Source organism: Canis lupus, chromosome 1 (genome assembly GCF_048164855.1).
Source record: "Canis lupus baileyi chromosome 1, mCanLup2.hap1, whole genome shotgun sequence".
Classification (NCBI taxonomy): Eukaryota; Metazoa; Chordata; class Mammalia; order Carnivora; family Canidae; genus Canis; species Canis lupus.
In genome coordinates this window covers 99,939,414-99,967,087 of record NC_132838.1, presented here as the reverse complement: position 1 = coordinate 99,967,087, position 27,674 = coordinate 99,939,414, and the positions used below count along the sequence as shown (strand labels likewise).

Sequence of the window (27,674 nt, the reverse complement as noted above, 5' to 3'; positions counted from 1 at the left end):
AGACCCAATATATTTCTTACAAATCACAGTATCCTACCCTGGAGGGCCGAATTGCTGCCACTGAGAATCGCTGAGTTACTAGATATTTATAGTTCCTTTTAGGCAACATTCTAGGACTTTATGGAAAGTCTATGATTTGATCTCCATCTCAAATCTTCTTTTGCCTGAAGCCTAGTTAGTCATGTGGTGAGATGAGATAAAGATGAGAACCCAAGTATTTACCAGACTGAAGGGTGAACTTTAATGAGGGGAGAGTTATGACTTGATGTGAGGAAGGGTTCATGTTAAAAACATACTGTACTAGTGAGTTTTTCCAAGTAGTACCTACATCCCTGTATAGCAAATTCGCAGCCAAAGTTTGTAAAGTAATGTAAGCTCCATGTAATTTTCATGAGATGTGATATTTACTTGCTAGACAGTTATATTTATTTAGGAATTTGGGACATATAAGAAACTTTAGATTTTTTAGCTGTTATGGTTTAATTTTGTTTCCAGCTGCTGTTAAACTTTATTTCCAGGATTTGGAAAAAAAAAATGGTTTTGGAATCAGGAAACCAGGGTTTTAGTTCTAGCTGTCCTTCAGGTCCTATGAATTCTTTGCAACAGTAAAAGTATACAGTAGAGACAAGATTGATTTCTTCTGTTTTTCCCCTTGGATTTGGCTAAGTGTGTTACATGATATGCACACATCTGCACTTTAGTTTAGTGGTCCCAACCTGAGGAATAAAGGGAAAATGTAGAGGGTTTCCGGTATGTAAGCACAAGCTAACCATTTTCAACCAGTTTTATTGTGAGTAAATTTATGAAATATCCTTTATGTCCTTTAAAAAACTAGTTGTATATTATGCCTTTGTATGTTAACTAAACCTGGTTCATGGAGTGCTTTGGATTTGTCAGTGGTCACAAATACAGTTCAGCCTAGTAGCTAATTAATACTTTTATGTGTAATAAGAAAACAGATGAATTTTCATCCCCCCCCCCCCCCTTTGTAAATACTAGATCAACTGGTTTTGCCTATAGCTATGGTAGATAGTTGTGCAGTCTTGATGTGCTGGTTAGTGAAGTACTTTATTCTTCACTTTCTCTGACGGAAAGCATTGGGTTCTGTTTTTTAATGAGAGATACTTGGGGTGGGTATGCATTCCTCAGGGTCATTTTCAGGTAGCAAAGATGGTGTTAACCTGCTTCCTCCTTGGGCCCTGCAGCTGGGTAACCTGTTTACAGACACACCCCTGAACTCTTCTTGAAACCATGAGCTACTTTACCACGTCCTGACCAGAAATAAAATTAGGGTATCCGTCTGTGCTCACATCGGCTTTCATAGTTACTGCCATGTTAGATTTTCTTTCTTCCTTGTGTTAGAATGAGTTGATCTTAATTTCTTCATTAAACTTTTTATTAACAGCTTTATTGAGACAATTCACATCTCATGCAGTTCACCCTTTAAAAATCTATGAATCATTTTTAGTATTTTTAGATTTGTACAGCCATCACCACAGTCAATTTTAGAACATTTTTCCACATTCCCTCTCTTCCCCACCCCTGCAGTCCCAGGCAACCAAAACTCTGTCTTTATAGATTTGCCTGTTCTGGGCATTTCACTGAAATGGAATCATACTATATGTAGTCTTCTGTGATTGAGTTTTCACTTTGCATGATGTGTTCATGGTTCATCTATGTGGTAGAATGATGTATCAGTACTTCATTTCTTCTCTTGGCTGAATAATACTTCGTTTTGTGTACAGGACCACATTTATCCATTCTTCAGCTGGACATTTGGGCGCTTTCTACTTTTTGGCTATTAATGGATAGTGCTGCTCTGAACATTTGTTTATATATTTCTGTGTGAACATGTGTGTTGTTTAGTTCTCTTGAGTATGTATCTAGGAGTAGAATTGCTGCATTGTAAGTGACTCTGATTTTTTGAACTGCAGACTGCTTTCCAAAACAGCTGCACCATAGGATGTCCCACCAGCAGTGTGTGAGTGTTCTACTTTCTCTGCCTCCTTGCTAATAACATCTGTTATGTGTCTTTTAAGTTCTAGCCATCCCAGTGAGTGAGAGAGGATCTCTCATTAGGGTTTTCATTTATATTTCCCGGATGGCCTCTCATTAGATTTTAAATTGCTTTAGGTTAGAAATAGTTGTATCTCTTTTATCTCCTAAAACACTCATAGTATTTTACAATATTAGCTCATAATATTTAAATTTATAAGCCTATTTTTAAAAATTTCAATAAAGGGGGAGGTGTTCCTTAATTTTTTTTAACCTGTGTTGAAAGTGTGCTTTGTCCACCTTCCCAGCATTTTGCTCTGCTACCCTCACCCTTGTATCTTGAGATGTCACAGGTGCACATAGTTCTGTTTCTTGCCCTTATTGCTAAGCCTTACACACCAGCTGCTTTGATGAATGTTAATTAAATGAATGAATAGAGTGTTGTTTGTGTTCATTATGAATTGTTGAGGTTGTTCTTGGGGACAGGTGGGTGTTCTGTTTCTGCTAAATGCTAATAACTTCTCAAAGAAATAAAGAGCATTAGGGGCTTCATTTTGCACTCTTATCTCTAGCAAAATAAAGACTCACCACTTGAAAACTTAAAATAAAGTTTCACTTGTCTGGTCCTGGCCCGTTGTCCAAATTGTTACCATTTGTTGTTTGGGTTCCCCTTGTAGGTCAGCCCATCTGTGTTTATTCTTCATCTGAGAGACTGAAATGTTAGCTGGTAAATCAGGAGAGTTCATCGCAGCACTTCTATCATCTTCATTACAAGGCATACTTAAAATACTTCAAAATGATAGATTAAATAATAGGTGCTTCTAAGGTTTTAAAGAAAATATCAAAGCTTGTCCAAATTGTAAAGGAACTCTATTCAACTTTAGCACTAATTAAATAAATCCTGGCTGATGCACATATATGTTTCTACTGTACTGTGCTAGGAAAATGAAAGTGTTTTAATAATGCTGGTATATTGTGTACTAAATTAACCTTATGGGCAAAGCAGTTATTTATTAGCAAATCTTTATGTAACAACCAAAAAATTTTCGTGAGTTTACTCTAAAAACATTTATCCCAGTTAAAATGGAGGACAGATTCTTTTGGACAATTGCTGAAATCTGCTAAAATACAGATTGTGATGAGACAGTTTGGTAGTTTTTCAGTTATCCTAATACAGATTGGAGAATTTTGTTGCTTTGGTGCTCTGAGAGAAAAAACCAGTTGATTTTATGAAACCACATGTCTTGAATCCTTAGTAGAATGGCCTCTTTGAAAATCAGGAGCATGCTCTATTGCTCTAAGTGGTAAGGCCAGGAAAGTGGATGTCATGGTGATAAGATTTCACATAAAAGTGTGAAAGCTCAAGTGCCCCCCTCAGTCACTTGAGCTTTCACACTTTTATGTGAAATCTTGATGGGATGAGCACTGGGTGTTATGCTACATGTTGGCAAATTGAACTCCAATAAAAAAATATATATATACAAAAACAGTGTGAAAGCTTTCTGGGAGTCAGGACAAAGAAAGTAATTTACTCCTAAGCGAATGGCTTCCTCTTATATGAATGTAAGCCCAGGCAGCTCAACCCTGTCCTCTGCTAGTTCTCGGCTTCTGGTGCTACTGTTTTCATCACTCTTAGAACAGTTACTATTACTAGAGATGGCATACTTGCTTTTTTTTTTTTTTTTTCAGCTTTCAAGTTTAGTTTTTTATTCCCACTTGTCATTTTAATTTATATTTCCAAAGACTGGTATCCTCTTAAGTAAGTTTGAATCCTATGTAATGATGCCAGTGTTAGCAACAACTTAAATTCAGTCTGATCTAATACTAATACATGATTCTAGGTATATTACTGTGAGCCTTCCATGTTCAGTTAAACTTATATTGAATAATAATGTATAAAATCATAACCGTATACCTATATAGTTTCTTGCCATTCTTAACTTCCATAGTAGTGATGGTCAGTGTTTTCTTCTGTTTCTTCTTGTTCTGGACCTTCTTGGTGATCCTCATGTTCTTCACTATCAGCATCATCCTGAAATCTGAAAACTTGGGTCTTCAGTTGTATTGTTTGACCATTACTGCTTCTTTGCTCACCATAATAAATAGTGTGTATATAAGGGAAGCAGAGGGAAATGTATGAGGTTATTGGCTCTTTTAGCTTATTTTGGTCCAAACGAATGTATGTTAAATGGTGGTAATGCAGTGGGTCAACAGACGGACACATCACTGTAACATTGATACCTGAAAAATAAAAAATAAAGATTAATCCTGCTGCATTACATCTGGAGTCCTACATTGGATTTTATTAAAATATGAGATACAGTCTTATTAATTAAAATACTTACAGGTAGAATTAAGTTTAATTAGTTTTTACAGTAATCAAATAATAAAATGAAGAAAATTACAGATAAATTATATGTTATCAAAGTAAATGATGGCTTTCAGAGCACACTTATCATGATGAGCACAGTGTGATGTATGGAAGCGCTGAATCACTGTGTTGTATACCTGGAACTAATACAGCACTGTGTGCTAACTATACTGGAATTAAAAATTTTTTAAATGATAGGTTCATTGCTATTTAGTTATTTATTATGTAGTAAATTCTTAGTAGAAATAATCTCAAAAAGAAAAAAGTAAAAATCACTTATAGTCCCAACTACTCAGGATACTCCTCTTTTTTCCTTATACTCTACAGTACTACTTGTCAGTGTTCATATTGATAACATTTAATAGGAAATGCTATCAACTTTATAACACACTTTCTGAGGCCAGTTTCGGCCATTTCCCCAGCTACTTCAAATTAACTGTTTTCAGCAACATGTAAAGCATAGAGTTTGAAAAAGATTTGTTCTTTAAAAGGTCAGCATACTATCCTGTCTTTAAAAATAATGAAATTTTACATACTTTCGATTTCATTGTTCTGTAGGTATAGGTGTTGTAAATTTCTTGGAATATAAAATGCTTGCTTCAGTTTGTTGTGTCCAACATTGAGCTCTATTAGGTTGGAAAGATTAAAAATATTATATGGGATATCTTGTAGTTTGTTGTGTGACATTCGTACAGCCTGAAGTTTGGGAAGTTCGTTGAAGTAATTTTCTGGTATAGAAGAAATTGAATTATTTTCTAAAGATAGGTACATCAGTGAAGAAGGCAGACCAGGAGGCATTGATTTCAATCTGTTATTACATAGGTTGAGCTGCATTAATTTTTCCATTTTGGCAAGTATTTTTTCTTGTAACATGGAATCCTCAAGCTGATTATAACAGAGATCAAGCATTGTCAGGTTCACTAGCCCATCCATGGCGTTTGTCTGCAATCTGGAGATCTCATTGTAGCCAAGAAGAAGTCTTTCCAAAGACTTGGGGAGAGGAAATGGAAAGTCTTCTAAATTGTTATGCTGTAAGTGAAGTTGTAGTAGATTTGGCAACTTAGCAAACACACCAAGATCAATCTTTTGAGAAGTAATTTTGTTGTGGCTGAGGTTGATTTCTTTAAGATGTGTTGCATTAATGAATGAATCTGTAGTCACAGCCTCAATTTCATTGAATTGAAGGTAGACTTGCTGTATGTGTGCTGGGACACGTGGGATAGTCTTGAGTTTGCGATTGTCACAGTACATTGATGATGGAAAATTGGGTGGACAGAAACATTCAGTGGCACAGCCTAACATATGCTGATGAAAAGGAACTTGAAAGTCCTCATTTTGATGAAATGGAAATTCTGGTTGGTAGACATCATCTGGTTCTTGATCATAATCTTCATCCCATTGATAACTTTCATACTGGCAATATACTTTGACTCCAAAAAAGAAGAAAAGGACACATGCTCGACTTAGAAAGCCCATGTTCTTTTTTTGTCCTATTACAAAAGAAAGCAAATATATTGTGGGAAAAGTGAGTAAATCCTAGAATAATTTTTGTATAAATAAACAATTGCATAAAATGTGTAATATCTGTATTAAAATATATAAAAGACTGTCCAAAATAAATGGGCAATACTCAAACCAAAATTAATGTTTAAGTACCAATAAGATGGTATTTAAAAAAAAGTCACATTTTGCATTGAATCGGACTACATACCCAGCTTTGAAGAGAATCCTAGTTTGTCTTGCTTACTATATATTCACGGTGATAACACAACTTCACTCAGCCTCAAAGCTAGGTACTCCCTCCACTGAAAATGCTGAGTGTTCCACTATTTGGTCCCTTCAGCAATGGACACTACCTATGAGAGGAGACAGTCTTGGTCTTGGTTAATATTAACCAACCTTTTCGTTTTTTGTTTTTTTTTTATAAATTTATTTTCTATTGGTGTTCAATTTGCCAACATATAGAATAACACCCAGACCAACCTTTTCCCACTGTAACTTCTGTTTGCTGATGCTCTTTTCTGCCCTTAGAAAAACATGAAACATTCCCTTTTATGTAAGAGCTTGAGATATTAAAAATAGCTATCATGTTTCCTCTCAGTGTTTCTGTCTAAGCCTAATCATGACTTCAAATTTTCCCCCATGAAACCATTTCCAGAATCCAATTATTTTGTCTCTGACTCTACTTGAATAACTGCTTCAAATCCCAAATACAATATTTACAGTCTACAAACTTCTATCTTCTAATAGGTTATTCTGTATATTTTCTTCTTTCCACTAATATTTTTGAGTTAAATCCTAGATAAACAGATATTGAAAACACGCTGTCTTGTCTCCCAGGAGTTGAGGTTTGGTGGAAAATCAGAAAGACGTGCACAGTACAGGGAGTAGGAGGGTGTATGGCAGGTACGATTGAAAGGAGGGAGCACTGAGCTTGAGAAAGGCTGTTAATGTGAAGTCGTGGTGAGTGATGGTTGCTGTACTGGACGAGGAGCCTGAAGACCTTTATTTCCGGCCTGTCACTTAGAATGGTCAAGCCACTTAACATATCTACCTCTTGCCTCATCAAGAAAATGAGAAATGTAATTACTTGTCCGCTTAACTCAACCGTGGTTGTGACAGTCGTGTGAGATATGCATGGACAAGTGCTTTGCAAATTAGAAAGTGATCCAGGTGGAATAAGTTTGTTATTTAGGTAAAAGTTAAAAGAAAAGGAAAAAAAAAAAAAGAACATACCTCGGATTCTGAGGCTGTTTTTTTCTCCCTCTCCCATTCTGTGTTTCATGAGAATTAACATCAACGTGCCCTTGTGTGTTGTGGAATGACTTATCTCCTATTCTATTAGCCATTAGAATAGTACGAGCTAGTTTTCATCATTGAGATAATTGGAAAAAATAGTTATGTAAATCATTGTCTCTGACAGATCCCATTTGAGAAAGTCTGCCCTAGACCCTAACATCTTAGATTCTTGTATATTTTCTTGTCATAAACAAAAAATGTGTCAAGTGTAATTATGTGTTTATGTGGGATTTGGAGTCAATATTTAAGTAGTGTCAGGGACCCTTGTTCTTTTTTTTCCCCTCGCATATACCCAGAACATGGGCCTTCCCACCCAAACTTTATAGCCTTCTCCACGTAATGGCTCCAACTGCAGTGATTCCTCAGTTTCAGTGGGATCTAAATACATGGATCCTGCTGTGTTTTCATTGCCCATCATTCATACTTCCCAGCACACTTGGTTCCTCTTGGTGGCCTGGACCCCACAGTTGGCAGACATCACTGTTGTCCCTCGTTTGCTCACACCCTAGACCCTCTGGCCCCTTTCATCCTTGTATTCTTCCAGTAAACTCCAACTCCATTCCTTCAGTTGTCTGTCTACTTGCAGCTTGACTCACGCAGCAGAATAAGTGGAGAGGAAACAGACTTTAAATTCATAACCACTCAGTACTGCTCAGGATATGTCCTTACTGCATTCCTTTTCCTTGCTCCTAGATGAGCCTCTAAAGCTCCATTCTCTACCAGTATTGGATGATGACGTTGCGAACTTTTTTTTTTTTTGTCAAGAGAATAGATCAAACAAAACAATCATTTCTTCATATATATATGAATATATATATTTATATATAGTTATATTTATATATATTTATATATATAGTTATATTTAATCTCATCCCTACCTATAGAATATGTCAAAATTGCAATGGTTTTATCTTTCAAAACAATCTGTGATTTTGAAACTCATAGTTTTCTTTTACAAATCTAAATAGACTACATGCATTGTTCCTTCTTATCCATGGGATTCGTGGAGGATGTGACGTTTGATAGCCTTTGAAGGAATATTAGGGTTGTTATAGAGAAAGACCAGGAAGATTTCCAGATAGAAGAGATGAGCAAAACACATAACACTAAAGAGCAGGGTGTTTGGAAAATAGTGGTTAGCTGTTGAAGGAGCAAAGTAAGACTGTTAGAGCTAATCTGGACCAGAATGTACAGGATCTGAATTCTGACTTATGGAATCTGCACTCAGGGAATGAACACCTAATTTAATTCATTCATGTAGTTGAGTCGTGATCTTTACACTGTATTGTTTGTGAGTGAAGTAGGAAAGAGTCCCATGGGGAGTGTGGTCTCACCCAAGGGCATCGTTTAGCACTTGCTAACCCCACTGGGTGCCGGGAAGCTCTCAGTAGGTGTGTTGCATTCATTAGTGACCTGTGCTAGATGTATGTGAACATGGCTAGTCAACCACCTTACAAATAGTAGTAGTTACTTAGTTTGCTGGTTTACTTCACTTAATGATTGTCTGCAGTTCTGGGGGCGAGACACTGTATTTGGTGGGGAACACAGAAATGAAAATGTGAAGACGTGGTCCCCTCTGTGGAGAGCGTATAGTTTATGGAGAGACCCAACATGGCAAACCGTATTCTCAGACAGAGGGACATCAGGTTTACTGCCTAGAGCCCAGTGCTGCGGGTACAGTGGCTTAACCCTGCTTTGAGCGTAGTCTTTATAAGTATCATTCGGTCCAGATCTTGGAAGATTAGCAGGAATGGATATAGAACATGCTATACATTTTACTCACTAGTTGATAATATTTTGTGTGTTAAATCTGTAGTATTTTATGGTACTCATTATAGTGAAGCGTATTAACTTTTTAAAGTACATATGCCGGGGCAGCCCCGGTGGCGCAGCGGTTTGGCGCCGCCTGCAGCCCAGGGTGTGATCCTGGAGACCCTGGATCGAGTCCCACGTCAGGCTCTTTGTATGATGCCTGCTTCTCCCTCTGCCTGTGTCTCTGCCTCTCTGTGTGTGTGTGTCTATCATGAATAAATAAATAAAATCTTAAAAAAAAAATAAAGTACATATGCCTCAGTGATACCTCAGTCTTACTGCACCAGGGGATTCTACTGTAAGGTTGCTGTGTTTCACAAAGGTATACAGAGAAGCAGAGGCATGCAGCTATGGGGTGCGGGGGTGAGGGAGCAGTCGGGCACAGAGGGGGATCTCGGAAGCTGCCTGTTGCCAGATGAATTTCAAAATGAGCATTGCTCATCAGAGCTCTGAATTTCATCCTTGTATTAAGAATATTAGCAATAATCAATTAGTAACCTTACATTTGAGGGTGAAAGTCATGACTCTATTCAACAACTATGAGAAGTTACTGGGGGAAAAGGAGACCTGGGGGGTACTTTTGATCCTGCACTTAATTGTGTACCTTTGACTTGGGATCAAGACCTCATGATGGGAGTCTTTCTGAAAATACAGGGATTCTTTAGTGTTGACAGCTTTTGGTCTTCTTGGCTACCTGTGGAGACAGACTTTCCCTAAGGACAGTTTCTCTTCTGAATCATCAGGACCTTGGCTCTCTGCAGCCCAGCCTGGTCCCACTTCCTTTGACCAAGTCCAGTTTTCTGGTCTGAAATCAATCCCGTCTCCATCCACAGGCCCATTATTTCCTGTTCATCTTAGTCTTCAACTTCATCACTGGTGAGTCCCAGTTCTAATGACATCTTTATTTATTTTTTTTATCCAAACTTTCCGTTCAACTGATCTCTTCCCAGCCATTTGCTAAGCATATTTTTATTACTTCCGCATTTTATGATCTACAATTTATGTCTTGTTCCCTATAGGATAGCTCATAGCAAAACAGTCAGTCCTCCCACTTCCTGACCTAATTTCTGGCAGAATCTAGTACAATGCACAGCGTATAAGTGCTCAAATATTTGTTGAATGGATAATTAGATTAGTAAGTTACAGATTACATCCTGTCAGCGATGCTTATCGCCACTAATACTGATTTTTTCTAGGTATAGAAATGGTTTCTTTAAATGGACACGGTCACAGAAAACATGGCTGTTCTCTCCTAGTGGTATCTCCATCACAGCATGCTATTCCCATTACACATAGCAGTAAAAAATTAACAGATGTGAAAAGGAATCTTTAAAGCAAAGGAAAATATATGTTACCGGTTTTAAAAAATATCCAGTAATGTGAATTTTTTCATATTATAGCTATAAATGTTTCTATATTATAACATTTCTCTTGGGAAAAAGCACTTGGTGCTTTCTTAAGAAAGTTCTAATTAAAATGAGGTCAAACTTTGTTCTCAAATATTTGAAGTACTTGTAAAGCCTCATTGCATTTTACTATTTTAAAGACAATCATTTTATTGGTATGCCATAGAAACTAGGATATAAGAAGCCAGGATATTAGTATATGGACTCAGATTTTTTTCCGAAGCAGTTTTAAATTTAACTCTATAAAAGTAAAGTAGTATACATCCCTATTACACCCAGGGCCTAAGGAAGTAATAAGACTCTTTTGCTGTTAAAAATATGAAAGTTTCAAAATTACTTTTAGCCATAATATATTTAAATCTTAGTTAACTGGAACCCAAGAAACTGTTTCTTTAGTACCAGATAGAGCACTCACATCTTCCCTTTCAGAAAGAGGCAAAAGAAAGCAAAACTACATTGGTAGCAGGGATTTGGTTAACAGAAATTTTAAGAAAATTTCTAGTGAAATCTGTACAAATACCCTTCTTCCCTGCAAGCAGAATCTGTCACCCTGCTCAGATGTATGGCTCACAAGTATTTGCCAGTTTCTGTCTTTTAAAGTTGAGAGTGCGAGAAGAGACAGTGATGCCATTAACTTAAGAATCTTTCATTCTGAATCAAAAAAAAAAAAAATCTAAACAAAGATTATTTATTGGGTAAATCTTAAATTAGAAAATTAAAACCACTATATTCTTTCTCTGAATATTTTTGCTAATCAAAGTTTTAATGTAGCTTTTATCAGATATTGCTTCCAAATACTGCTTTTATGATGGCTGCAATCTATTTTAATGTTAAACAAATCAAATATACTTAGAAAGTTTTAACAGTAGGAACAGTTTCTTTATAAAAAAATTGAAAATTATTTTATCATCATACCTGTTGAGTTTGCTTTAGTTTTCAGGGGTTGATGAATTTGCAAATCCTGTAAATTGAATCAGCTATTCCTAAATTCTTTAACTGAGTCTCTTAAAAATCCACAGTAACTGTGTGTCCAGACAGGGCTGTCCTTGAATTACTGTAGCAATTTAAGCAAATATAATCTGCTTGGAAAACACTTGGGTTGAATTAAAATTATGTATTTCTTTTCATTATCCAAAACTTTGTGGATTCAAATTGAGATGCTTGTGCTGTTGGTCAGATTGATGTGGCTTATGTCCCTTTCTTTTCCCCTTAATTTTGGTTTGAGGTGTGGCAAGAATTTCCTCTAATATGAAAAGCAAACAGAACTAAATGAAACAGCATGTACTGATTACTGTTTTTATTTTCATTTTCATGCCAAAGAATTCTCCAAATTAAGGTCCCCTGTAACATGGAGCTCATGTCCCAGCAATTTAAGGTGGAACTCAGATCTTGAAATGTTGCTTGTCTGAAATCTTTTGTTCACACCAGGGCTTCCCTTCATGAAGACAAAGAACCAAGGTTAGAAACATAAAGCATTTCATATCCAGCTTACTATTTTTTTAAAGATTTTATTTATTTGTGTGAGAACGAGAGAGTGAGCAAGCATGAGCGGGAGGAGAGGCATAGGGAGAAGGAGAAACAGACTCTCCTCTGAGCAGGGAGCCCCCCATGTGGGACTTGATCCCAGGACCCTAGGATCATGACCTGAGCTGAAGGCAGTCGCTTAACCACCTGAGCCACCCAGGCCCTCCTCTAGTTTACTTTTTAAATGAAGGGATGTATCATTAGTGACACATTAAATATATAACTTTTCCACACAAAGAATTTACCTTCTTTTCTATTTGCTATCACCGTTCTCACCTTTATCTTAAACATATGCACTAGAATGCCTGCTACTAACTTTTGAAACAAACACTAATCTGGTGATGGAATTTAGTGTTTTGCACTCAGAAGATAGATCTCTGATTTGCCTCTTTAGGTTAGTACAAAAAATAATTTTATAGTATTGACTAAAATGGCATTAGGAACTTCTGTTGACTGACTTTTATTTCCTTTATTTTGTAGATACAGAAAATCTCATTTCACTGAGTTTTTTCTCCTGAGGAGTAGTGATTAACAGCTTAAATGCTAAATTTTTTTACTAGTGTTTTCATGGTTTAAACAGAAAGTTAAACTTGTACTTCTTGGCAGTGAACTTTGAGTTTGTGCTTTGGAAGACTCTTTAATGTTTGTACAAACTAATAAGGTAAAGTGAATTGTGGAATTTATTTTTGTGTCCTCAAATAGTGTTTACCACTAGGTTTTTACAAAGAAATCACAGGGTTTATTTTGTTATACTTTAGGTTTTTTAAAAGCATGCTGTGTTTCAAGTGATGCTTGGCAGTACTGTACAAATCTTGTCTATTATTTGAGACACTGGTATGTGAAACATGGCAGACTGTATTTGGGCCAAGATTTCATTTTGTTACTGATCTTGTCCATATGTTTTCTATTAGTCTTTGTTCTTAAACCTCAGGCTTCCATACTAAGTAAGAGAGAGCAAATATGTGAATTTTTCCAAGAATTTAAGTTTATGTGCCCTCACAGTTCTTTTGGAAGATGGACGTAAAATCAAAAGCTTAATTTTCATAGAATTCTTCATTTAACACTGTGATGTGGACTTGTGATCATGATTGTTGTTCATGTTCCTAACACATGTGGAAAGAATATTTATCAGTAGATAGCTGGAGTACTTAGAATCACAAGTCTAGGAAATCTGAAAGAGGTGGATGGTGTCCAGGAAGTTTAGGTTGGGAGGCAGGAGAGTATGGGGAGCACTGGTTCAAGTCAGACCTTATAGGAAAAGTAGACGCTCTAAGTGATTCTGATAGTTCATTGTTTCAGTTTGGTGCGTATAATTGCAGCAATTGAAGAGAGAAGTCCATTGAATTGATGTAAAGTCTAAATTATATTCTATGATGATAATTTGATTGAAGTAGATATAGTACCTTCATAGCTGAGTTAACTAGTGCTGGCGGAAAAAGGCCAAACAGATCTGCTTAGTTGTGGAAATTTAGGGATTTTTTCATTATGCTCATTCAGCTAACATTTATTTAGCACCTGATTTGTTCAAAGCAGTTTAAGTATTGGGGACTCAGCAGCACAACTGCCTGTTGACATGGAACAGGAAAACAGAATAAACATATGAAGTCGTGCAGAGCACAGTGAAGAAGAATAAAGCAAAAGATGAGTGAGCATGAGCACAGTGTCAGTTCTCACCCTCCTGCTCTGGAACAGAGTGGTTACCTATCTGTGTGACCAGTGGAGGAGCCCAGCGTCTCCCTGCTGGAGGGAGGCTACAGATAAGGGGGTGCACATGGTAATAGGTCAGAACTGGAGACATCGATATGAACCCGTGTTCAGCTTAATACATACACTGGTGGCTCCATCTAGAAATGTCTGTAGACATGTGTGTGTACATGGGCCGGTGTACACACACCTGTCTCCTTGCCATAGGCTGGGAAGGCATAGAGGCAGTGACTCTCCAGCAGCAGCAAAAACCCAGCACACAGATCTTGGCTTCTTTTTTTTTTTTTTTTTTTTTAAGATTTTATATATTTATTGAGAGAGAGCGAGTGCACATGCCAGGGGTGGGGTCAGAGGGAGAGGGAAAGAAAATCTCAAGCAGACTCAGCGCTGACCACAGAGCCCCCAATAGGGTTCAGTCACAGGACTCTGAGGTCATGACCTGAGCCCAAATCAAGAGTTGGATGCTTAACTGACTGAGCCACTCAGGTGCCTCCCAGATCTTGGCTTCTAACACCTTCTGCAATTAAAAAACAAAACAAAACAAAACAAAAAGAAACAGCCTTCTTGAAGAAATGGCTGATTCCAGGACTGGGGCATGGAGCATACAAGATGAGCCTTGGATACCTTACAAGCACCAGAAAGTAAGGAGTTGCTAAGAAAGAAAGGGATATGGGAAATCTATGTACCTTCTCAGTTTGCCATGAACCTAAAAACTGCCTTAAAAGATAAAGTCTATTTAATACATTTTTAAGAAAGGGAGTTAGTATTTTAGGTAGTTTAGCAGAGACCTGAGCATAGTAAGGGAGCAAGCCAAGTTGGTATCAAAATGGAAAAGACAGTATGGCTGGGGCTGAGTGATTTGGGCAGGGAGAGGGTACACTTGGAGAGGCAGCCAGTGCCAGCATTATGGTTATCATAGGCTTCTGACATGCGTGGAGGCCTCAGCCTCGTGGCATTCCACATAAAATCACGTTTCATAGGAGGCACACTCGACTGCTTCTGTCAGAGCCTTCAGGCAGCCCTACGGAAGTAATCCAGTACTAGCTACCACTTGTGCCCAGCGGAGTCTGTCTTTGTCCCTCTAACCCGTGTGGGCTGTGAGGAGTGTCCACCCTTAATGCTTTCAATTTCCCACATTGTTCTCTTTTCCCATAAATGATGTCCCCGTCCTAGCTTCACCCACGGTCTGATGTAAGCCAGAAGGTTGGGAGTTGTTGAAATGAGCGCGTCCCAAAATGTGTAGGAGACCCATCAGTGTGTGAATTGCCAGGGCTGCTAATTTAAAACTCAGGTGGCAGCAGCTCTGTACCTCAGACCCACAGAACCAGCAGCTCTGGATGCTCCCCAGCAACTTACATTTTTAACAAATGTCCCAGGTGCCGTGAAAACTTGAGAACCACTGATCTAAATCACCTTCTTTCCCTCACTTTCAAATTGGATCTGTTACTGAGTCCTTTGAGATCTAGCACAGCAGTATCTATTTGGTATGGTCTACCCTGCCACCATCTTTTTTCCAGGGACTGACACTTCTCCCTCAGATGTTTCAGTAGTCTCTTGATTCATCTCCCTGTGTTCTCCTTCTCCTTCTCCACTCCAATATTCATTATAGACTTATTAAAATAAGTCTAATTGTACAGAGCTTTTGCATAAAATCCTCTGGTGTTGCCTCATATTTTAAAATAAATTCCAAACAGGGGCATCTGGGTGGCTCGGTCGGTTAGACCACCATGATCAGGTCATGATCTCAAGAGTCCTGGGACTGAGCACTGTGGGACCCCACGCTCAGTGGGAAGTTGGCCTGAGGATTCTCACTTTCTCTCTCTCTCCTTCTGTCTCTGCCCCCCTCCCCTCACCCTATCTCTCCCTAAAATAAATAAATAAATCTTAAAAATAAATTCCAAACCTAAGGGCACCTGCCTATCTCGGTCAGTAGAGCATGTGACTCATGATCTCTGGATTGTGAGTTTAAGCCCCATGTTGAGCATAGATCTTAATAAATAAATGAATTAAATGTAGTGCTTGCTTATTTATTTACTTAATTAAAAAACTAAAAATAAATCCCAAACATGAACTTCTCCTTTGGGAAAGCCCTGACAGCCTACCTCTTGCCTGTTCTTGTCCTTGGACCAGTTGACTTGTGTGTCTGGGCTGCTTTCTGGCCTCAAGCTGCCCCGCTCCTTCCTGTTCCTTCAGATACCAGCTGGATGTCCTACAATTCAACTCAATTCTGACTCTGCCCAGAGTTAGCATCACATGCAACATGTTAAGGACTCAGTCCCACAAAACTGCCCCACTTTGGGTGCCAGTCACAACTAGGAGGTCTCCAGTTTCCCACCGCCCCCTCTGTAGGGTAGATTATTTGCTATAATGTCTCACAGAACTCAGATGCTTATGTTTATTGGTTTATTATTTAACGAGGAACGTGGTCAAGGATACAGGTGTACAGCCAGGTGAAGGGATATATGATATGAGGTCTGGAGGGGCCCTGAGCCCAGGAGCTTCTGTCCCCTTGGAATTGCGGTATGCTCTACTCTCAGCTCATGGATGTGCCTGCCAACCTGAAATCTTTCTGAACCCTGTACTTTAGGGGGTTTTGTGGAGGCTTCCTCATGCAATTGTGATGGGTGAATTAACCCAATCTCTAGCCCTTCTCCTTCATCAGAACAGAGTGGGTGGAGGGGCTGAAAGTTCCAAGCTTCTAGTCCTGGATGGTCTTTCTCATGACCAGCCCTCATCCATAAGCCATCAGGGAGTCCACTCCAGAGTCCCCTCCTTAGAATGAATGATATTCCCGTCGCCCAGGAAATTCCAAGTGGTTTTGGAGCTCTGTATCAGGAACTGGGGGCAGACACCAAATATGTATTTCTTATGTCATAAGGGTACAACCACAAAAACTCCTCCTGCAGCTTCTGTCTCCAACCACCAGGTTCCCATCCCAGCAGCCACTGCTAAGGACCACCACACTGTATGACTCTAGGGACACTTCTCACTCTGTTAAGACCTTTGGTAGAATATAGTGTTGTCATTTTCTTGTGAATCTTTCCAGAGATATCTGATATACCCAGAAGCAAATATGTATATTTTAAAATTGCCATTTTTTAAAAGAATTCTTGCATGAAATTTTCAGTGTTTCTAGGTCTTTGCTTAATACATTGATGCAGTTAATAACACTTTGTATGTCATTGCACATCTGTGCAACTATATTTGAGGGTTACATCTGCAGGCTGGGCATGCACGTATGTAGTTGCTCTCCACAGAATGCCAAGGGCCTGTGTAAAATCCTCCTTCGTATAGTGTATCAAGGTTTTGTCTTTGGTGATCTGCTAGGTTAAATGACTCTTACTGTGAGTCTGTTTGAATCTCTCTCGTATTTTACAGCTGTGTGTGCTTTTTTCTGGAGCTATCTGTATCTTTTGCTTTTCTTTTCTGTTGTGTTTTATAGGTCTTCTCTGAGTTTTAGGATTTCTCTACAAGGGAAGTTAGGTCTATGTGCCGTCACTCAAAACCATTGTTTTCTAGTTTATCATTTGTCTTTGGCTTTGCTCTTGACAGTCTTGCCGCGAAGACTATATTGTTGAGCTTTGTGTCAGAGTCAGAATTACCTCCCCCACTTCTACATGATCAGAAAAGTTTTCCATTGGTTTGCACACTGTCTTCTAGGACCACTGTTGTTTTTTTGTTTTGTCTTGTTTTTTGTTTTTGCATTTAAATCTCTGCTTTGTTAGAATTTATAGTTCTTGTAAAGTGTTACCTCCTGTTTTGTAGGCAGCTCTGCCCATGTCCCAGCAGCATTAATTGAACAGCCGCCTCCCCTGTCCAGTGTGAAAGCCCCCCCACTTCCCCGTTCCCACAGCTGACGGAGTCGTTTTTGGACTTTTCGTTCTTTTCCCTTGAGCTGTCTGTTAACTATCAGGTTATTTTATAAAACCATCCTTAATGTGGTCCCTGGTGTTGATTTATCCAATATCTTGCATTCTACTATAATCAGTACTCCTTGATAGATTTTGTTTTTTAATTAAAATGTTATTTTGAGATAGTTATAGACACATACATTTGTAAGAAATAGTACAGAGAGGGGCATCTGGGTGTCTCAGTGGTTGAAGATCTGCCTTTGGCTCAGGGCATGACCCTGGGGTCCTGGGATCGAGTCCTGCATTGGGCTCCCTGCAGGGAGCCTGCTTCTTCCTCTGCCTATGTCTCTGCCTCTCTCTCTGTCTTTCATGAATAAATAAAATCTTTAAATTAAAAAAAAAAGGAAAAGAAGAGAAATAGTACAGAGAGATCTTATGTATGCTCTGCCCAGTTTCCTCTAATGATAACATTTTGCACAACTGTGGTATGTTATCCCAACCAGGATATTGGGGGTGATACAGTCGAAGAGAGAACATTTATGATCCCTGCAGGGATTCCACATGTTCTGCCTTTATAAGCACAGAAATCTTTGTTGTTTTTTTTTCCCTCCCATCCCTAGCTCCCGGCACCTCTAATCTGTTTCTAAAATTTGTTCAAGAATGTTATAAAACTGGAACAATGTAATGTGTAACCTTTTGGAATTGACTTTTTTCACTCAGCATAATTCTCTGGACATTCATCCAGGTTGTTGATCAAGTTGTATATTAATAGTTCATTCCTTTTTATTAATGAGTACTATTCCATCATAAGGATGTGCACAGTTGGGTTACCCCCTCATCTGTGGAAGCCCATCTGGTTGCTCCAGTCTGGGGCTATTCCTAATAAAGTTGCTGTTAACAGTCATAGACAGGTTTTTATGTGAACATCAGTCTTCATCTTTCTCAGGGAAATGCCTGGGAGTGTAATTGCTAAGTCATATGGTAAACAAATGTTTAGTTTGAAAAAATTTTTTGGAGTGACTACACCATTTTAAATTCCCACTCGCCAAGAATGAGAGATCATACATCCTCCTCAGCATCTGGTGCTACCTTGAAATCAGAAAGATTCCTCCCTTTTTTTCTGAATTGTTTTTGGCTCTTCTGATGCTTTTGCCTTTCCACATAAGTTTTGGAATAATCTTGTCTATATCTACAAAAAGTCTTGCTGGAATTTTGATAAGACTGAAATTAAACCTGTATATCAAATTTTGCCCTTTTTTAAATGATTTTATTTTTAAGTGATCTCTACATTGAATGTGGATCTTATAACCCAAAGATCAAGGATTACACTGTTCCACCAACTGAGCCAGCCCAGCGCCCCTTGCCTGTTTTTAACTAGGTTGTTTGTCTTATTATGAGTGTGAGGGTTCTTTATGTATTCTGAATACAGGTTCTTTTATCAGATATACGGCTTGCAATCTTTTTTTCTTCCCATCCATGGCAGAGATTTTCATTTTCTAAATAGTGTCTTTTGACATACACATTAATTTTGTAAAGCTCAAATTATATTTTTCTTTTATGACTGTTTTATGGCTTTTGGTGTCAAGGCTAGAATTAATTGGCTAAACGGTTAAAGATTTTTTATGTTCTCACAGAATTTTGTAGTTTGATCTTTTATATTTAGGTCTGTGATCTATTTTGAGTTAGTTTTTGTATGTGTTGTGGGGTCAGGGTCTGAGTTCAGTTTTTGTACATCAATATTCAACTTCTGAGGACAGTATGTTGAAAAGATGATTAATTACCCCATTGAGTTACCTGGATATCTTTGTCAAAAATCTATTAACCATGAATGCAAAGGTTTGTTTCTAGATCCTCAGTTCTGCCCCATTGCTGGCTTCCTGCTTATAGCAGGTTTACAGAATATTGTGCCATTAGGTATCACACACCCTCCAACTTTGTTCTTTTCCCAAATCATTTTCATTATTGCAAAGCCTTTGTGTTTCTCTGTGATTTGGGGGATTAGTGTGTGCATGTGTACCTTCATAAGTTAGCAGGATGATTGAGTGCTGGTATTGGAACATGGCATTTAAAATGTTTACTTTAAAAAATAAAATAAAAATAAAATGTTTACTTTGTTGTTGCCATATGTATGGACTTGGTAAATGCTAGAGGCTGCTGTTTTTTTTTTTTTTTAAGATTTTATTTATTTATTTATGAGAGAGAGAGAGAGAGAGAGAGAGAGGCAGAGACACAGGCAGAGGGAGAAGCAAGCTCCCGGCAGGGAGCCTGATGTGAGACTCGATCCTGGAACTCCAGGATCACGCCCTGGGCCAAAGGCAGGAGCTAAACCTCTGAGCCACCCCAGGGATCCCCTGGGTTATTTTATTTTTTTCTTTTTTCTTGTAAGAGCTTACAGTCTTGTGAGGATACTTAGATATTTTATAAGTATACGAAGCATAATGCTGCTTATCGAATTTTTCATATATTCCATTCCTTTGTTTTCCTAAGTGTATTTTTTACTAGACCATGTATGACAATTTCTGCTTCTAGATAAGTGTCATTGTTTACCTTTTTAAAATGTGAAAGTAGGGCAGCCCGGGTGGCTCAGTGGTTTAGCGCCACCTTTGGTCCAGGGCGTGATCCTGGAGACCAAGGATCGAGTCCCATGTCGGGCTCTCTGCGTGGAGCCTGCTTCTCCCTCTGCCTGTCTCTGTCTCTCTCTGTCTCTCTGTCTCTCTGTCTCTCTCTCTGTCTCTCATGAATAAATAAATAAAATTTAAAAAAAATAAAATGTGAAAGTAGTGTTTAACACTATTTTAAGATATGTCTAGTTCTTATCTTTACTTTCAGACTTCTGCAGCATCTTAGAATAAGACTGCCCTCCCATGGTGAAAATCTGTCTAATATCTAGAAATATCTAGAAATGTATCTTTTTAAAGATAATGTGAGGAATTAGAGATAGGCTTTTCTGTGGACTCAGAATGGACAGAGACTGTAGAATCCCCATAGTTGTAGGATCACAGCTGCTAACCAACCCCAGAGGCTTGTCAGGAGGTATAATGACACCTATTCCCTCAGGGGAAGCGGCTCACTCATCCTAGAAATTTAAATGAGGCTGCTTTTAGATCCAAAGTTCTGTCATTCCCTTTGTTCTGTATGCCACCTTATCTTTGTCTTTCTCTTATTTGGAAGAGACCACTTCATAGCCAACCCTTTGCTTTAATTCCATCTTAGAATTCTTGGAGTCACCTTTGAGACTTGGTAGTTGACATCCTCTGTGTGTTCTCTGTGGAATTATATAATATTGCTGCAAGTACCCTTTAGGTGAGAGGAATGCATTCATTTCTTCAGAGTACTGAAATGATTAGACATATGGATTAGAGGGGTATCTATGGACCCAGGAAGCAGAACTGTCTTTACTTTTGTTTACTCAGGTTAACAGTTATGAAGAAAAATTATAAAAAGTTTTTAAGGAGAGAGCTGTGCTGCTGCTGGTGAAGTTCTGATTAGAGCAGTGAGTTAATAAACAGTGTTTACTTGGAGAGGTGGAAGTGTGGACTGAGAAGGGCGCAGGAGAGCCTCTGGCGTGATGAGCATGTTTGTCTCCTGGTCCACATCATGTAACACACAAAAATTAACTGAAAATGGAACACAAACTTAAAAGTAAGAGCCGAGATTCCTGAATATTAGGAGAAAGCATAGATGTCAGTTTTTATGGCCTTGGATTAGACAACAGTTTCTCAGCTGTGACACCAAAAGCACAATAAACAAAAGAAATTTAATCAAAACCAAAATTTAATTTTTTTTCTGTGCCAAAGGATATCATCAAGAAGGTAGAAAAACAACCTAGAAAATGGGAGAAAAATATTGCAAGTCAAATGTCTGAGAAAGGACTTGGGTCTGGAATAGATGGAGAACCAGACAGCTTAGTAATAATAACAGCAACAACCAATTTAAAAATGAGTCAAGGATCTGAACAGATATTTCTGCAAAGAAGATAACAAATGATCACTAAACACCAGAAGAGATGCTTCACATCACATCACCAGTCATCAGGGAAATGCAAATCAGAACCATAGTGAGTTACCACATTGCAGTCCCTCTAGCATGGCTGCAGTGAAAAAGGTGACTACAACAAAAATAAATGGCGAGACAGTCACTAGTGTTGGTGAGGGTGTGAGGAAATTGCAACCTTTGTGTGTTGCTGATGGGAATGTAAAATGGCACAGCCACTATGGAAAGTAGTCTGCAATGCCTCAAAAAGTTCAACACAAAACTACTGTTTTACCTGCCAGTTACACCTCTAAGTATGTATCCAAGAAAAATGAAGACAGATGTCTACACAAATCTTGCAATGCACCAGTATTTATAGCAATATTATTCGTAATAGCCAAGGAATGGAAACAACTTGTATGTCCACCACCTGATCAGTAAATGTGGGCTGTCCAGGTAGTGGCATGTTACTCAGTGATAAACACAGCTGCAGCATGGATAGATCTTGAAAAAAGCTGAGTAGAAGATGCCAGACACAAAACACTACATCCTGAATGATTCCAAAGTATCCAGAATAGGAAAACCCAGGGAGCCAGAACGTGGATTTGCAGTTACCTAATGCAGGAATTACCTTCAGCAGGTAAAGAGTTTCTTTTTGGAGTGATGAAATGTTACAAAATTGATTGTAGTGATGATGCTAACCCCAAATACAGTAAAAAACCATTGAACTAGGGCACCTGGGTTGCTCAGTTGGTTAAGCATCCAACTCTTGATCAGGGCCCAGGTCATGATCTCAGGGTATTGAGATCCAGCCCAGTGTGGGGCTCTTTGCTCAGCGGGACATCTGCTTGAGATTCTCTCTGTCCCTCTACCCCCTCCTTATTTATGCACATGCATTTGGTTTTTAAATCAACCAATTAATCAATCTTAAAAAAAAAAAAAAAGAACCGTGTGCTTTAAATTTGTGAATTGTATGATATGTGGATTGTTTCTCAATAAAGCTGTTATTAAAATAGCATTGGGAACATGAATAGGATTGGCTATGAGTTGATAAGTTTTGAAACTGAGAAGTACATGGAAGTTCATTATATTGTTTTGTCTACTTTTGTTCCTATTGTATATTTTCCTGAACAAATAAGACTCAAGATACAAGTCTTTTATTTATTTATGTATCTGTGTATCTATGTATGTATGTATGTATCTATCTTCTTTTTTAAGATTTTACTTATGGGATGCCTGGGTGGCTCAGTGGTTGGGGATCGAGTTCTGCATCAGGCTCCCTGCAAGGAGCCTGCTTCTCCCTCTGTCTATGTCTCTGCCTCTCTCTCTCTCTCTGTGTGTCTCTCATGAAAGAATAAATAAATCTTTAAAAAAATTTTTACTTATTTGAGAGAGAGAGTGTGTGTGAGCAAGTGGAGGGGGAGGGAGAGGGAGAAGCAGACTCCACACTGAGCAGGGAGCCTAAAGTGGGAGCTTGATCCTAGGACCCCAGGATCATGACCTGAGCTGAAGGTGTGAACAACACACTCAACTGACTGAGCCCAAGATGCAAGTCTTAATATCAGGACTTCATGACCTGTTGTGCTCTGCATGGAAAGCTATGAATGGCACATTGCTTTTTGCCTTGACATAATTTGTCCCTGTGTTTCTGCCTCTTCAGCCCCCTACGCTCTTCCTCTGTCCGTGGAAAGGTTCATCTTAAAGAGGTTCTCTTTATTTCCATGTTCACACCTGGAAAAGCACACCTTGCTTCCCCACTCCTTAGCTGAATTGGGAGGAGAGTCTTTTTCAGAGATCCCCAGATCCTGTGATAAAACTGTCCTCAGTCTCCACGATAACAGTGAATGCCTTAGGGGTGCTGCCCCCAGGTATTATAGAGCACAGGGCCCAGAGGAGAGCTGGGGGGGGAGTTCTGCCCCCTGGGTGTTGTAGAGCATATGGCCCGCGGGAGAGCTGGGGGGACAGGGTGCTGCCCCCAGGTGTCATAGAGCACAGGGCCCGCAGGAGATCTGGGGGTACGGGGTGCTGCCCCTTGGGTGTTGTAGAGCACAGGGCCTGCGGGAGAGCTAGGGGGACAGGGTGCTGCCCCCTGGGTGCGTAGAGCATCTGGCCCGTGGGAGAGCTGGGGGATGGGGTGCTGTCCCCAGGTGTCGTAGAGCATATGGCCTGTGGGAGAGCTGGGGGGACAGGGTGCTACCAGGAAGAGATGTGCAGGATGAAAACACATCATGTTCTTATGGTAAGGATAGAAGTTTTTCCTTTGCCCTCAGTGATTTAATTCAGAAACCTGTATTGAGCCAAGGCTGTGTGCTCACCTTAGGTGCAGGGTGAACACAGATGAGGAAGCAGTGCTTGTACCCGGGATGGCTAAAGCCCTCTGGAGAATGTGAGAAAGATCAAGGGAATAATCTGAGCTAAGTTAGATTGTGATTAGTGCAAAGGAGAAGCACACAATATTAGGGAGATTTGGGTGGGGTGTGAGAAGCACCTCTGCTCTGGTTGAATCCAGGAAGAACTAGCGAGTGATTTATGACACAGACATTTGAGGTTTTGTATGATTTTGGTGAACGCAAAGATGGCATGAACAAGTACAGAGAAGCCAGAAAGTACAGAGTATATTGGAGAAACAGTAAGTTATCTTGGGCTGGGGCATAAAATGATATTAGCATGGAATAAAAAGTTTAAAGATCATTGTTTGAATAGATGAGGTTAAGAGTACATTTGTTGTGATGAGCGTTGATAATGTATCAGAATTATTGAATCACTGTATTGTATACCTGAAGCTAATGTAACATTGTATGTTAACTACTGGAACTAAAATTTTTAAGAAATAACAATATTTTTAGAATCATTATTTTCAAATGGAGATCATGGGACAGTCCTGAAAGGTAGGTTAAGAAGTTTTTGTAATTCAGTGATCAGTGAGAACAATCTTAGGCTTTCGACGCGGGGACTGACTGTAATGAATCCAGCCTGCATGCAGGTCTGTTTGGTGGGTCATGTTAGGGTTGGATTGGCAAAATGAGTCCAGGAACCCATTTTAATATTCCACCTAGAAAATGAAACCGTTGTGAAATAGTGCATGAGAATGACCAGGAGGGACAGGCAAAACGGCAGGAATAACCCAAGCAACTGGGGAAGAAAAGGCCAAGAGGGATGGTGAGAATCTGAGGACATCGTTGAGGATTGATTTTGTTGGAGTGTTCAAGCTCCCGATGTTTGGGTCTGCTTTTAAGAGTTAGTTTCTGCCCAGCAAGGCCCACATTTGAGAAGTGGGCTCCAGAGTTAAAGGTTATGGCTGAATAAGTAGAAATAGACAAGACTGCTGGGGGGCAGAGGCAAGAGGCCAACAGAAGAATATTGGGGGATGCTAGTCATGAAAGAGCAGCCTGGAAGATGGGGTCTTGGAGGCTAAGTAGCAAAGAGCCTCCAGAAGTAAGCAGCCTACACAGTTTTGTAAGAATGAGAGCTGATCGAGGAGTGTGCCATCAAGGGTAAAGGCCAGGACCCAGGCCTAGATCCATGCCAGATGTTTATGCTTGTTTTCCAGTTTCCACACCTAAAATACAAGTACAGGTACCTGCCTCATAGCAGTTAGTAGGTGCAGGTGAAAGTGTTCTTTAAGCACCAGTTAGTATTGTTCAAGGTTATTCACACAGTATGATTTTGGGAAAAGAGAATTGGTAAGTCAGGTACAATAGGTTGAGGACCATGTGAACATAGAGGTAATGAGGACAGAAGGAAGGCATTTCTTTCCAAGGAAAAAAAAGATGGAATTTTGAAGGAAAGAGAAATAGTGCAATAGTTTAAGGAGGAACACAATTGATTTTAAAAAAGCTTTAGTGGTACCTTTAGCTTTCATGCTGGGGTGGTGCAGCATGTTAAGCATCCAACTTTTGGTTTCAGCTCAGGTCCTGATTTCAGGGTTCAGACCTGCATCGGGCTCCACCTTTGTCACAGTGGCTGCTTAAGATTCTTTCTCCCTTTCCCTCTGTGCCTCCTGCTCGTGCTCACTCTCTCTCTCAAATAAATAAATCTTAAAAAAATAATAAACTTTAGTTTTGATGACTTCAAGTGATTTTCAAAAAGTATTATTTTTTTTCCATAAATTCAATGATTATTTTTATTATACTATTTGGGAAAAAATATGGATGCATGGATGGTCTTTGAGATTTTTTCTATCTTGAGGTTCTTAATAAACCCAGTAAGTTGTAGTGATTTTTTCCCAAATTTTAGTGGATTTAAAGTGAGTAATATTTTGTGTTTACCGTAGAATGGGTTTGTGGTAGAAAACTTTAATTCAGTTTGGTTGTTTATGATTTTTACTAGTGATTCATTTTTTGGTAAGCTTACAACCAAAAGTGGTTAGCAGCTGTAGGATGAAAAACAACATTAACAACAGGAAATTAACTGCAGTGATTTCAGGAATCATTTCCCACATTTAAAAATTTTTGTTCTTTTTAGAAAAAGATGAGCTTAGCTACTTTAAGCTCTGCTACTGAGATAATAGACTGATCTGTTTAGATGATTCTAACCTTTTTTTTTTTTTGAAGATTTTATTTATGTATTCATTCATGAAAAACACAGAGAGATAGAGAGAGAGAGAGGTGTGGAGAAGCAAGCTCCATGCAGGGAGCCTGATGTGGGACTCGATCCCAGGTCTCCAGAATCAGGACTTGGGCTGAAGGCAGCGCCAAACCGCTGAGCCACCAGGGCTGCCCAGATGATTCTAACCTAATATTAACTTTATTAATAGAATTATTACTTTTAAGACTTGGATTCCTACTATTTCAGTGAACATTTGACTTTTACTTATGTTCTTATAAGTGGCTAAATTTTATTTTTATGATATATTATAGAAAAATGAATTATTGAAACTATTGGAACTTTAGAATATTTTAATATTAAAATGATTATTGTACTATATTCTCTTTATGTTAACAGCTTCTTAATCTTTGTCTTATTAGTCAGTAATATAATACTCATATTTGATGAACATTTATGGATTACAGAGCAGCTTAACACACTTTTTTAAAATTTAAGTATAGTTGGGACGCCTGGGTGGCTCAGCAGTTGAGCCATCTGCCTTTGGCTCAGGGTGTGATCCTGGGGTCCTGGGATTGAGTCCCACATCGGGCTCCCCACACGGAGCCTACTTCTCCTTCTGCCTGTGTCTCTGCCTCTCTCTGTAGGTCTCTCATGAATAAATAAAATATTTAAAAATAAATACATAAATAATAAATTTAAGTATAGTTGACACACAGTATTCTATTTGTTTCAGATGTACAGCATAGTGATTTAACAAGTCTGTACATTACTCATTGCTTACCTTGGTAAGTGTAGTCACTGTCTGCACACATTATTGCAGCATCATTGACTACATTCCCTGTGTTGTGCTTCTCATCCCTGTGACTGACTTATATTATAACTGGAACTCTGTACCTCATCCCCTTATTTGTTTTACTCATCGATCCACCCACCTCCCCTCAGGCAACCACTAATTCATTCTTTGTATTTAAGTCTATTTGTTCATTTGTTTTATAAGTCCATACATAAGTGAAATCATGCAGTGTTTGTCTTTCTGACTTATTTTACTTAGCATAATACCCTCAAGGTCTGTTCATGTTGTCAATTGTACAATATCATGGTTTGTTATGGCTGAGTAATATCCCGTTGTACATATACACCACATCTTCTTTATCCATTCATCGTTTGACATGTGGGCTGCTTCCGTTTCATGGCTATTGTAAATCATGCTGCAGTAAACACAGGGGTGTGTATATCTTTACAAATTAGTTTTCTTTTCTTTGGGTAAATACCCAATAGAGGAATTACTGGATTATACGGTATTTTGACATTTAATTTTGAGAGACTTCCATACTGTTTCCCATATTGGCTACATGAATTTACATTCCCACCAAGAGTGCATGAAGGTTTCTTTTTCTTCTCCTCTTCACCAACACTTACTATTTCTCGTCTTCTTAATTCTAGCCATCCTGACAGGTGTGAGGTGATATCTCATTATGATTTAGCTTTGTATTTCCCTGATGAATAATGTCGAACATATTTTCATGTGTCTGTTGGCATTTATATGTCTTCTATGGAAAAAAAATCTCTCAGGTCCTCTGCGTATTTTTTAATAGGATGGTTTCCTCTTTTGGGTGTTGAATTAATAAATAAGTTCTTTACATATTTTGGATGCTAACCCTTTATCAGATATATCATTTGCGAATATCTCCT

General features: G+C 38.7%; 2 protein-coding genes across 5 annotated transcripts in view; one reads left to right on the top strand and one right to left on the bottom strand.

Moving 5' to 3' along the window:
* The window catches only part of CENPP (centromere protein P), a 218,299-nt gene that overhangs the window by 84,232 nt on the left and 106,393 nt on the right, over positions 1-27,674 (top strand). Inside the window, exon 6 of one of the 4 annotated variants that reach the window (XM_072842608.1) lies at positions 9,811-9,853. The exons of the other annotated variants lie outside the window; for them this stretch is intronic. Within the exon in view, the coding sequence (XP_072698709.1) occupies positions 9,811-9,853 (43 nt within the window). The remainder of the gene's footprint in view (positions 1-9,810; positions 9,854-27,674) is intronic. 4 annotated transcript variants of the gene reach the window in all.
* On the bottom strand, positions 1,379-11,591 carry OMD (osteomodulin). Its single transcript, XM_072842587.1, has 3 exons — positions 11,299-11,591; positions 4,903-5,856; positions 1,379-4,236 (listed from the first exon to the last, which is right to left on the bottom strand). Exons 2-3 carry the CDS (start codon positions 5,840-5,842, stop codon positions 3,932-3,934), a joined length of 1,245 nt encoding a protein of 414 aa, XP_072698688.1. The 5' UTR covers positions 5,843-5,856; positions 11,299-11,591; the 3' UTR covers positions 1,379-3,931.

What these genes read in the sequence shown, in the direction of transcription:
- OMD (XM_072842587.1), bottom strand. Translation starts at nt 5,842, where the DNA reads ATGGGCTTTCTAAGTCGAGCATGTGTCCTTTTCTTCTTTTTTGGAGTC. An exon ending in ACAGAACAATGAAATCGAAA is followed by an intron (nt 4,237 to 4,902) that starts GTATGTAAAATT and finishes TTTATTTTTCAG; the next exon opens with GTATCAATGTTACAGTGATG.